The sequence below is a fragment of the Malus sylvestris genome, chromosome 5 (assembly GCF_916048215.2).
Source record: "Malus sylvestris chromosome 5, drMalSylv7.2, whole genome shotgun sequence".
NCBI lineage: Eukaryota > Viridiplantae > Streptophyta > Magnoliopsida > Rosales > Rosaceae > Malus > Malus sylvestris.
In genome coordinates, this window is record NC_062264.1 from 8,584,608 (window position 1) to 8,597,660 (window position 13,053).

General features: G+C 36.4%; 2 protein-coding genes across 2 annotated transcripts; one reads left to right on the plus strand and one right to left on the minus strand.

The window, feature by feature from the left end:
• The first annotated feature begins 819 nt into the window (after positions 1-819).
• Positions 820-6,133, plus strand: LOC126620703 (gamma-glutamyl peptidase 5-like). Its single transcript, XM_050288932.1, has 4 exons — positions 820-1,254; positions 5,101-5,253; positions 5,467-5,634; positions 5,807-6,133. Exons 1-4 carry the CDS (start codon positions 946-948, stop codon positions 5,906-5,908), a joined length of 732 nt encoding a protein of 243 aa, XP_050144889.1. The 5' UTR covers positions 820-945; the 3' UTR covers positions 5,909-6,133.
• Positions 6,134-9,168: 3,035 nt separating this feature from the next.
• Positions 9,169-11,513, minus strand: LOC126624151 (uncharacterized). The gene is made up of 5 exons (XM_050293180.1): positions 11,350-11,513; positions 10,657-10,713; positions 10,439-10,522; positions 10,174-10,352; positions 9,169-9,495 (listed from the first exon to the last, which is right to left on the minus strand). The coding sequence occupies exons 1-5, from the start codon at positions 11,366-11,368 to the stop codon at positions 9,400-9,402; spliced, it is 435 nt and encodes a 144-aa protein (XP_050149137.1). The 5' UTR covers positions 11,369-11,513; the 3' UTR covers positions 9,169-9,399.
• Positions 11,514-13,053: the final 1,540 nt, after the last annotated feature.

Consider the following 13,053-nt stretch of genomic DNA (forward strand, 5'->3'; position numbering starts at 1 on the left):
GGGGTGTGTGAGAAGTAAAATGGAGTATGTGGATAGCACACCCCATCCAAATAACAGATTTCACTTTCCTTTTTTGTGGGGTTTTAACTTTTGAGTCCTTAACTTTGGCCTGGTGATGGTGCGTAGTGGGCAAAAAAGGGGAGAGATCATCTCTGGATCTCTCCTACCAAAGCCACCAAGTCCACTTATCTAGACTCTTGAAATTTGATCCACCGACTAAAATTATTATCTTTTTAAGGGGTTTTATATTTGTAGTCATTAGATCAAATTTCAAGAACCCAAATAAGTGGACTTGGTGGATTTGGTGGGAGAGATCCGGAGAGATCTAGTGAGGATCTCTTCCAAGCAAAAAAGGCAAGTTTGCGTAGGTGGGAATTATATATGAGAAGGTTCATCTAACTTTCTAATGGAGGCCATTAAGCCAGGCAGATTCATTTACGTTCACTGTAGCCAGCATGCATAAAAAGTTAAACACGAAAAATTAAAAAACAAAACGATCCAAATAGCAAGGGGTAGCCACTTAGTACTAATTATTACAGTCTAATGATATTCATATTCATTTATAAGTAAAAGATTTTAAGTTTGATTTTTTCCAAAAGCAAATTTGAACTACATTATTGCTAGTTCATAGTGAGACTAAGTCTCACCATTCTTCCTTCGTGTAAATAATATCGTTTATTCAAATGCCAAGGGGTATTTTTGGAAAACTGCACTAGGTGTCAAAATCGTAAATTTGGCTTAGAAACGTGAGCGTTTCTAGAACCCAGCAGTTTAAAAGCATGTGGCCAACTCTCATGTAAGTCCAAGGAGTTTCAACACCCAGACCAGACCATCTCTCTCTCTCTCTCTCTCTCAAATTTCGTCTTTTGGAGAGGCGGAGAGGCATTGCAATATCTCTCTCTAAAACCCCATTAAGAAATCCAATTAATCCTCCCTCTCCCTGAGATGGGTGGGAAGAAATTCGCAGTGCTTCTGTGCGCAGAGGACACGGAGTTTGTGAAAAAGACGTACGGGGGATATTTTGGGGTGTATCTGAGAATGCTGGCGGAGGAGGGGGAGGCTTGGGACTTGTACCGGGTGGTGTGCGGTGAGTTTCCGGAGGATGATGAGATTGAAAGCTACGATGGGTTTGTGATATCCGGAAGCAGCAGGGATGCCCACGGCACTGATGCCTGGATCTGCAGGCTCCTCTCCCTCCTCCAGAAATTGGATTCCATCAAGAAAAAAGTTCTCGGCATTTGCTTTGGTCATCAGGTACATAATCATTCCATCATTTTTATTTTTGTCATCATCTTCACAAGAACCAGCTATATTATTACTCTAATTTACACTAAGAAATGAGTGTGGGTTTGAACCCAAATCAAATGAATTGAAGAGAATGATCATATTCACAATTCATCCTTGTATATATTGTTCATTCATTCTTTGTCTGTCTTTTGTTTTCTTCGTCGAATCGGTAATCGGTTGGTTTTTCCCATTTGGAAATTGGGAATTGGATCCTCTCTGAGGCAACCCCTCGGTATCTTCCTGACCGTTGTTAGTGGGCCATTAGATATTTATTCAAAACTACAAATGAGGACCCTCTAAAAGTTATAATAATTATAGCCGTCGGATAAAAATCTAACGGTCCACTAATCTCGTTCAAGAGAATCCGGAGGGTTTGCCTAAGAGAGATCCAATTCCTGGAAATTGGATTTTTTAAGAAAGAGCATTTTGGTCGTTTTAGTATATTTTGCTTTAACGTGGTTTCCTATTTGATTTTTTTTCTTTTTTTTTTTGGATTTTGATTTTGGATGCCTCATTGGGAACAGTTTTTAAAATGTTGATATTGGTAGAAATATCGATATGTAATTTGTTGAAATATCGATAGATATATCAATATCGGTAGCTTTTGATGAAAATTAAGAAAAATGAAATTTTAGGGATTGTCAAACACTAATTTAAAAGAAATATAAGGGTTTCTTCTATATTTAATCGTTATGTCGGAAATTTCAACAAAATATGTCGATTTTAGCCGAAATTTAAGAATTTCTCTTATATGTAGTGAAGTTTTGACTTTACCTGCTCCATATCTTTTTTTTTAATTTTTCGAATATTTCCATAGAAATATCAACAATATCAAAGAAATTTCAAATACTGTTTGAAAAAAAACGAAATGGTGGGAAAAAGACTGTTCCCTGCTGGACACTGACATTTTCGGTTATTTCAGATTAAGGGTATAATAGTCTTTATGGAAGCACAGAATTAATTGTGATTAATAAGTTAAGTAACCGCTCTGAAATAATACTTAAATATTCATTAGTAAGGGATTTATATACTCATTTTTTAATTTGTCCCAATAATTTTTTTAACACATTTTATTTTAAAAAAATAAGAAACACGTGATATCTATTAATTGGATTAAATAAAAAATAAATATATAAAGTACTTACTAATAAGTATCGAAGTATTATCTATTATTAAGCATTGAAGAAACGTACAGGTAATAAGTAAGGTGCCCTCTTTTTCTCTCTAAGTTTAACCATTGATTAAAACGCTTGATTTTGTTCCCCATCTGTATGTATATGTTTTACAAAAATGTATCAGGAGTAGCTGGTGCCCACTACTTAACAACATTATATATCCAGAAGGCCACTAAAGGTTGCAACATTAGATGTTTGCGACATAGCCTTATCGGTTTACCCTTACGTTATTGGAGAACCATCGTTGGTTCTCATTTTATTATTATTATCTTTTGACTCACACTTTGTGTCTTAGCAACGATACATGCATTTACTTAATATATTCATCATTTGAAGATCAAATATGTCATAAAAAGAGAATATAATATATGGCCATATTTGTTTTTGTTTTGCTTTGATTGTCTTTCACTCAGAGACAAAATCACATTGCTGCTCATTCAAATAGAGCATAAATTCCAATAAAAATCTGTCCGAGTCTGTGAACTAACAAACCAGCATTTGGGTCTCAAACAAGAGTCAGTGACCGACACTAAAGAGAGGTGGGTATAAAATTAATCATGTGTGTAATTTGTGTGATGTGTGTTGAATTAGGTGACTATTTTGTTCCTAATCCTGAGTGTGATTTGATTGGGTTAGGGCAAAAGAAGCCTGGTATATTGGTTTATGGTCACATATTTTTCTTTTTGGCCAATAGATATTATAAAAGTTAAATTCCAACTGACGTTGGCAGAATTAAATATAATATCTATGAAAGTTTCCATGACATTTTGTAATTTGTCGGTGGCTAAACTAAACTTGATAGGAAATGTTGTGTGCTTCTGGCTTTTGGGTGTTTTTTTTATTTTTTTTTTAGCAATAGCAATAGCAATATAAAATTAAAGCTAAAACATGATTACATAAAAGTGTCAAACTGGTATTTATCCAGTGATCAAGCACCACAAACAAGCATAGTAAATTCCCTACATAGTCACTACAAACAACACAATACGCAAGAACCAGCGATGCAAATTTGTCATAATAGATCAATGATGAGTGGTGACAGATTCAAGACCGTCCACATCACTGCCAAATCAAGACGGATTCGCATCAATTATGGCCTAAACAAGGTGAATTCGGCTCAAATCTTGGCATGCGAGGTGGCTAAGCCACTGAAACGGCCAAAAAGCGCACGGCCACCATGGAAACCAGCGGAAGAGGGTGGTTTCAACCTCAATAACACCCCAAATCCCACGGATCTATACTCAAAATAAAGCGTATAGGAGGGTTTGGGATGGAGATCTATTAAACTGTAGAGAGTTGTTCTAAAATAGCGGACAAAAAGGTGAAAAATAGTAATTGATAAGATGATGAGCAACATCAACATTTAGTATGGTGAGAAAAATGCACTCTTCTTTTGGATCGCGGGGAAGGAAAGAGAAAAGTGGGGATTGTGACTTTTGGGTGCTTTGGTTTGGAGGAAGGAAGGAGAGAGAAACGTGTGCATGGTTTCGCACTGTCATCAATTGTATGTTATGAACGTAAGATAAAGGCAACACCACATGCACACGTTAAAAATATACATATATAATAATACTTCCATGCAACTTTGCCTTTATTGGGAGGGATTCTGATTCTTCCCGTGGATAGATTTTTCGGTGTGAACGAAGTGGTACATCACGTGTCATTATACAAATAGTGAGATATATGTGTGCTAAAAAGTTAATAACTTAAAATATAAAATTTCTTACCACTCCTATGAAAACACGTGATGTACCACTTATCTTCGCATCACAACTAAAAATTTCTCCTTCTCGTGGATGAATCACCTCACCTCCCACTACTTGATACGTGGGATATGTCTGCTATTGTCCTTAGTCCATGTTCTCCTCTTCTGTCCATGGTCGCAGCCCTTATTTCCTTGAATTTTCTTTTGAAATACGAGACATGCTTTATTATGTTTGCATAGCTGGCTAGTTGCTGGAAAAGTTTTACTGAATTCAAAAAACAATTAACAAATAAAAAACTTTAAAATTTATTTAGGTTAATTAATAAAAAGTTATATTAAAAATAAGTTTTGTAGTGTGTATAGGAATAGTGATATAAGTAAGAAGCATCTAAAATATATTATTTAGAATAAGAGCTTTTATAATCACACACATTGGCTTTCATATTCGTATTCATGTGAATTATATTAGTAAACATTTTATACGGAATCGTATTATTTTTACTCTGATTCCATAAATTTTTAGTAAACAACATCAATAAAAATCTGATTCTAACTTCACCTCATTCCAACTCCTCCTCAATACAATTCTTGTTATTCTGATGACAGATTAATAAACGAGCCACTGGTTGAGTATGTGATATTTTGAAACATGGAGGCACTTAATGTGAAAAAAATCACAAAAAAAAATGAAGGTAAAAGAGTTAGTTCGTTCTATTGCTTTTTTAGGACACAATAGATGGCCTCGACTTTTTGGTGTGTTATAACTTATAGGCTAACTTATATGTCGATTCTGTTAGTTTTTAGTTAGTTATATTTCTTTTTGGGTTGCTTGAAAATGGTTGAGCAGCCAACTCCTTCTCCACCCTTCAAATTAATGCCATTGATGCTTGTTTATGTTTGTGATGAATGATTGGGAGTTGTGGCTTTGATTAGATATTGAGCCGTGCATTGGGAGGAAAATCTGGCAGAGCCATCACAGGCTGGGATATCGGAATCCGAACCGTCCACTTGTCATCATCTTCCAAGGCCTTATCCACTCTCAAAATTCCAGCTCTTCTCTCCATATATGAAATCCATCGAGATGAGGTGTGTATGTCTGTCCACAAATCTACTTCTCCTTCGTTGATCGTCCTACAATATCAGTTTGACTTTCATGCAAAATACTTTAGCATTTAGGGTTTAGGGTTTACCTTACCATGCACGAAAGTCAAGTTTAATTAATTATATGTTGCTTAACTTGTTATACATATCAGTTTTGATAGATAAATTCATGTTTATTGATCTCATTAAAAAAAATAGGTGTGGGAACTGCCGCCTAAGGCTGAGTTAATTGCCTGGTCGGATAAGACTGGTGTGGAGATGTTTAAGTATGGAGATCACATGATGGGAATCCAAGGACACCCTGAGTACACCAAAGACATTCTTCTCAATCTTATCGATCACCTTGCCAAGCTCGAATACATCTTGGTAATATACTTCTATAACATTTTTGTGATCGTAAACACTCTATAAATATTCCGCTTTGCGGTCCAGAAGCTAAATTGGGAGTATCAAAATCGTTATCATTATCTTTTCAAATGTTCGTCTAGTTAACAAATCATGCAACAGTTTAATTTTTTTATTGTTGATTTGGTTTTAGGACTCGGAAACTGAAGAATTGAAGGCCAAGGTGGAGGCATGTGAGCCAGACAGAGAGGCATGGAAGAGGGTTTGCAGAAGCTTTCTCAAGGGTGAATTATGATGATAAATGACTAATACATGAGAAAGAAAGAAAAAAAAATTAAGTGTGAATATCTTGTGTTTTGAGGAGAGGCTAAGAAAGGGTCGTTAGTTGTTTCGGCGTTCTTAGGTTGGTAACTGTGTTTAGGTTGGCAGCTTAAGGATTAATATGTTATCAAGTATAATTTGAAGAAGAGTTTGCAAGGTTGCTTAATTTTGCTAATAAAATCTTTGCATTTTCTGATCATCTCACTCAAGTAGTACAATATGATTGACATCCGTGGCCTAGCATGCAGCGAAAAGGAAACAAAAATTACTGCAAATCAATCCTAATATAATTAATTATGGTTCGAATGGTTGACATCCAATGCCTAGAAAAATTATAGTCCAAACAACTTTATACTAGTGCAGATTAAAGTAGAGATAAGGGAAGACATGAAGGAAGTTGTAGGGCCGGTCTTGAGATTTTTGGTGCCCGAGACAACGCAACATTTGTATAACTCCATATAAAAAATAAGAGAATTTTTAACTGAAGAATTCCACATGAAGGAAATCTTCTTTTCTCACTATAATGTTGATATTCTCAAGAAGACACTTTAATTAGAAAAATGCGTATCAAAGGGTCCAGCAGTGGAGGGTTGAATTTGTTAGCAGTGGGCCTACAAGTTGTTCACAGCTCAACATTTTCAACTAGACTTGGCAAATATGTTAGCTCGACTCGAAACGACACAAAAATAACGAGTTTCGGCTCTAACACGTTAACTAATTGGGTCGTTGTCGGATCACACGTGTTCTTAATAGATATGAGTGCATGAACTAGGCCCAAAGCAGTTTGAAGGACAAGCGAGTCCCTAGAGAATGCTTTGTTGTTTTTGCCAGAAGCTACTAAGTGTTTGGTGTGATGTTATGTTGAGATTCTCCCGACGATGATAAAGTGTTTTTGGCAACTGCCGAAATGCTTGGTAATGATATGCTAACACTGAAAAATGGCTTGGCTTGAGAGCTTGAGGTATGGGAGTTAAAAGAGTCATAAGTTTAGCAGATGAGAGTGCATGAGCTTCCTTTGGTGTTAGCTTGAGTGTGGAATGAGGGCTTAAGGATTTTCTTGGTGTCTTGGTGAGCATTTGACAATGGTGGTTGAGGTTTCAAAGGTAGAGGATGAGAAGTGGAAGGAAAAAGCTTAAAGCTTGAGGAAATAGAAAACAATGGGCTTGAGGTTATAGTTTGTTGGAAAATTAAGAGTGAATTTCTTAATTCTTATATATAAGAGAAGGATTTCTTGCAGTAGGGAGAGGAACACTACATTTTGTTCAAGCTCAATGGCCCGAGTAGTACTTCGGAAACAAGCAAGTTCACCCCTAAAAAATGTGCTGACACCCAGTCCATTTAATCCACTCAAATGAATAGTGACTGACCCTAATGAAGAGTAATTGGTCAAATGCATCTCTACCCCTAAAAAATGCGTTGATACAAAGTCTAGTCAATTTGTATTAAAATATTATTAATTTTTTTATAAAATAATTTTAAAAAATTAGTTTTAATTTCGGATAAGATTTTTAACCAATCTTGTCACGTCATATGTCATTATCTGAAAGTACTATTTTGTAGATAGATTTCCGATAAGATTTTCAACCAATCCCGAAGCATCACGTGTCACTATCTGTTTACAATAATTTAGCCAAGATTTAAATGTGGTGTAAAGTGGAAGATGATGGTTAGGTATTTATAGAAAAATAATAATTTTTTTTTTAATTTTTATGTTTTTTTAAACAATTTTTAATAATTTTTTTTAGTTTTTATTAAGTTAATTAATCTGGATCATTGGATTTGAAAGGATTGAAATCCAACCGCCCAGATTTGGACACATGCTCAACAGTCATAATTCTAACTGTTTCCTTTTTTTTTATGTTTTTTGGCCAAAAATCATGAACCGTTGATCTAGGAATCGGACGGCCTAGAACACGTCACATCACTAGTCATTGGGTTTGAATTTCAAATTTTTTTTACTGTTGGAAATCCAACGGACAAAGACGCACCACGTGGCTTCTTCCAACTCCTGATTATTACGCCTGCAACTAGAGGTGGGCACGGTCCGGTTCGGCCCGGTTCCACCCTCAAAATGGAACCGGAACTGGAAAATTTCAACGGTTCGATTCGGTACAATTCCGCTTAAATTTATTACTAAAATTGTACAGTTCAGTTCATGACGGTTCCGGTTCAATTCATGCCGGTTTACGGTTCTAACCAAAATTATATATATATATATATATATATGTTTTTTTCTAATTTTCTACTTATAATACCAAACACGTATTTCAACCACAAATTCAAGTAAATTTGAGTTTCCAATCTACAAAATTTGGGACCGGAAGATAGAAAGTGTGCATATAAATTTAACTCAAAAGATAGAAAGGCTCATAACAAGACCAAAGTGTAGATCTTAAACTAAACCTAAAATGTACATAATGCATAATATACTGGAAAAGAATGGAAAAAAATAATGTAGGGGGGAGAAAGGTGATAAAACAACAAAGGAGGGGAAGAGAAGTGAAGTAAAATATTGGGTTTATGTACATGGTCTTCTTGGAAAAATGTCTTATTTATATAAAAAAATAATAATAAAACAATAATTTATATTAAAAGCGGTTCAATCCGGTTCCTATTGTTCTTAATATTTCCAAACCGGAACTGAAATCGTTTGAAACGATTTGGTTCGGTTTTTGTTCCGATTTTGACTTTTTTGGTCAATGCTATTTTTTTTGTCACGGTTCAATTTAGTTTTCCGGTTTGACGGTTTTTATGCCCACCCCTACCTATAATGACAGGCCCCGCCGCCTTTTTCCGTCAGGAAAGGAGTGGGCTTCACTGGACACCAACGTGACATCACATAGGCCAAGACATTGCTCAGCACGTTTTGAGCCAGCCTACAAGCTGGTTTGGGCTGGATGCCAGCCTATTTGGCTCGGCTGGAGTGGATTTTGATGGTGCCAGTCTATTTTTAGGCTTTGGACCAGCCTATCTCCATGGGCTGGAGTTGCTGGGAGAGGAACACTGCATTTTCTTTACATGTAAATCTTTATGTCCTGCCACTTACTACTACGGTTTAATAGTATTCCTTCCATTACACTATTTCTAACCCATTGTGAGACTGGGTAATCTCACCGCCTCCCCCTTAATGTAAATAATATCATTTGTTAAAAAAAAAAAACCCTTCCCACAGCAGTTCCAGTAAAGAAAAGACCACAGCAGAGGACATGAGCACTTATAACACGGAAACCAGCATAGCTCCAAAAATCATTATTTTACCAAGATGAACACTCGGAAACAAGAAACCGAGTTCAAATAAGAAGTACTAATTAACGCAGCACGTACTACCATGCATACAAAGATTTATATAAATCCTTCCGCCACAATAGACCACTAATTCATCATCACGACAGGCACAGGAATGAATAAAACGTTCAGAGTTTAAATCGGGTAATAATTCATCTCATGGCAAAGAAAGTAGTGTGCTTAGGCATTCAACATGCCGGAGTTCTTCTTGCACTCGGACAGCATATCCATGTAGAACTGGCACTTGCTTATATCACTTCCAAAGTGGTTGACACACTGCAATGTCAACAAATAGACTGAAGTTAGTTCTGAAGCCACTTCACACTTCCCATTTCATTTCAGTTAATAAGGATCAGTCAAATTAATTACAAGATAATTGTTGAAACAAGAACATTTTGATGGTCAAATAAAGCAAAGTGAAAACCATTAAAAAGACATTCATGTCTCGACTAGCTAGAAAACTCTTCCAGATGCATGAAACGTCATTACACAAATATCTCATGATTCATATCATCGTTTGGTTATTTCACCAAAAATAAAAACACAAGGATATCCATGCCAAACATTACAACACCCTTCTGAAAAGCACTTGAAAATCCAGGATATTTGGAATGAAAATTCCACAAGGGATTCTGTAGATTACTCATTTGATGCTAAAACAACAAAAGGAAACTAGATATTATGAAATTACAAATAAAACAGTCCACGCTAGGCACCACAAGTTCTTGGAAAGGGGTATATAAAAAATTCTGGCAAGATACTACCAAATTTCACATCAAAGAAATGCATTGCAGCAGGGCAAGAGAAGATAAAATAAAAAAAAAAAACTAGAAGGGTACATTCCTATTCCTCCCCTTCCTCATCCACAAGTATAACAAAGAAACATAATAACATTTACTTGAGACACTAAATTTTCTGGAAAATAAAAGGAAAATGGTGTAGAGTTCTGCATACATCTTGGAATGCCTTGGACTGATTACTGCATGCATCTGAGCCACCCATGCTGCTAGCCATGGGGACTGGAGCACCAGCAGTGGCCTCAGAGACTACAGTTTCATGTTGAATAGTGCGAGGACCCATCACAGCATCCACAGCTCTGTGTGCCACAGCACTTCCAGTACCAAAAGCCATACCTGCAACACGAGGGGAAGTCAGACATACAATACCAATTTTTATTATCGTGCAAACACAGAAATAAGCAACCAGACAAACAAATTACCCTGTGCTATGGTTGATCCAATTCCGGAAAGCATAGATCCACCACTTCCAGACTGAGCTGGAGCTGGAGGAGGAGCTTGGCGAACTGCATTGTAACACAGATAATGCAATTAGAGGTGAAAGGGCAATATTATATATTGACAAACAAAATAAATCCTGCTGCAATAAATGTTAATTTAGCAATAGTGCTAATTTATCAGTAATGTCCTAAATAAGTACCAGGCTGAGGAGGGTTGCGTGCAGGTGCATGACGGGGAGCTGGGCGGGCAGATCGACCTGCAAAAGGAGTTCAACGAGCATTAAACTAACCATACACAACCCATAAATGGGGAAAATGAATACGCATTTAAATCACCGTGACATGAAGAAATCAAACCCAAACTCAAGCTCTCTCCAAAAGTTACTACAACAAAAATACATAGTGTTTATCCCAGCCATGGGAACATACAAACCCTAAAATTTCATCAACAGAATTTACATCTAATAACTTTCATTCGGTTATGAACATCGTAACAACATGTAAAGCGCACTACAAAAAGAAAAACACAATTCATAAAGCATCCCTTATGTCTCTGTGGATGTATTAATTCGCCTAGCCAAACAATAAACCTAATTCAGAAAACCAAGTGAAAACGATTATATAAAAATCTTTATAAATTAAGATAAACCCTAGAACCTCCATTTCCTTGGAAATTAGAAACCCTAGAACCCTAACCCTAATTAAACAGCGACATGGACATATGGTACAAGAAAAATAAATTTCATATCGATTCATGGTTTTATCAGCAAACCCGAAACCCTAGAATCAACGAAAACAAATGGAAACCAAATCACACCCAACGGAGGATTCTGATCTACATAATAAAAAAGCAGAAAACAAATACAAGGAAGAGAAGAGACGGCGGCGCGTACCTCCTGAGCGGCGAGCCATGGCAGCGAATTTATCAGCGAGAGCTTAACAATTTGGAGAAGAAAGCGTCCGGAAAAACCTATCTGGCCTCCCAAAGGCCCTCAAACGCTTCATTTTATATGCAAAAGAGTGTGTATCCGCTACGCCAACGAATCATGAGCTCGGATACGTGGCCCTACCCTGTTCTACTATTTTATGGTCTTCTTTTGTACTTTGACTTTGGGATGAGGATCACCGTTAACTCGTTTTGACTGACTACCCGATCCTGGCCTTGGTTGTTAGATAAGGTCATTAGTGACGCACATATGCCATTTGGAGGTTGGATTAATTGCTTCATCTTTCCATTTCAGATTTACTCGAATCATGTTCCTTGTCTTTGTTGTTTTATTTTTACAGCAAACATAATTATTGAGAGTTAAAACAAATTGATGGCATGAGTTCACCCGCATTTGCCATGGTTGTATTTGTCACTCTTCATCTCACACTTTCTATTTCTTCTTTTTAGTATTTGTCACTCTTTCTCTCACACTTCCACTTTCAATTTTTTCTTTTCGTCTTTGGCTACGTAGGCAATGTTTTTCTCATGATTTCTTCAATTGTACAATATTTATTTTATGAGGAGGTCACTAAGGTAGACAATTTGGTGAGATGATGTGGAGACATAAATTAACCACATCTAATAGGAGAATGACATATGGACAATACGCTCAATGTGACGGGTTTATCCTTAAAGTTGGAAGTAGACCACAAAATTACCTAAAGTGAATCAGACATAGTTTGCCTATAAGTAATTGAATTTTATGCCACTAATGGGCTATGAGATCTCAGGGCTGCCCATGCCATACATTATGGGTTTTTTGGGCCACCCATGACATAGATTATGGGATCTCCTAGCTCTCCAAGCTCTTCTGGTCATACCCGTACCACACATGTACTCTTACCAATATAGACCTTTAAGACTACTAGATGGCAGTATTGATGCGACTGGGTAACATTATTGAAGACTGCCTAGTATGCTCTGCCTCCCATTCCAGCTGCTTGCTAGGGTTTATTCCCTATAAATAGCTAAGTTTTTATAGGAAACGGAAATCGCCACTTACTATTCATGACTCTCTCACATTATATTTTTCTCTCTACCTTTTCTTAGGCATCAAAGGCCCTTTGGTAGGCACCCTCCCCTTTTTCTTGAGTGTTCGTCAATTAGGTCACTGTGTTTGTTCTCTTATAAGTGGAATTTTGTCAAATCATCCGCGGAAAAAATTTGCATCCACAGGTGATGCACGAATGATTCAACTGATGTAAGATTACAGATTTGATGCAAAACAATGGTATGAAGATTTGATGTTTTTCCTTCCATGATTCTTTATTCCCTTTCCTACTCTATTCTTAATTCAATTGGTTCAAGAATTAGATTTGTGACCTGTAAAATTGTTTCATCCAGTGTTTGGTTGTATATATGATTATTGACAACATTGATCCTTCTTTTACGATGATGATTGTTGTTTCCGTTTCACAGGTGCTTAATTACAAGGAGAAATATGGACATTTTATGATATTGTGATGCCTTGGCCTGTTAGAAATCAAAGTCAACGTCAATCAAAACTTGATTTGTGGATCAAATATTATAGAATAAATCAAACTGTAATCATTATAATTAGGTCCTAAAGTTTAGCTATTTGTCTGCTAGTTTACTTCTTTTAGACTAA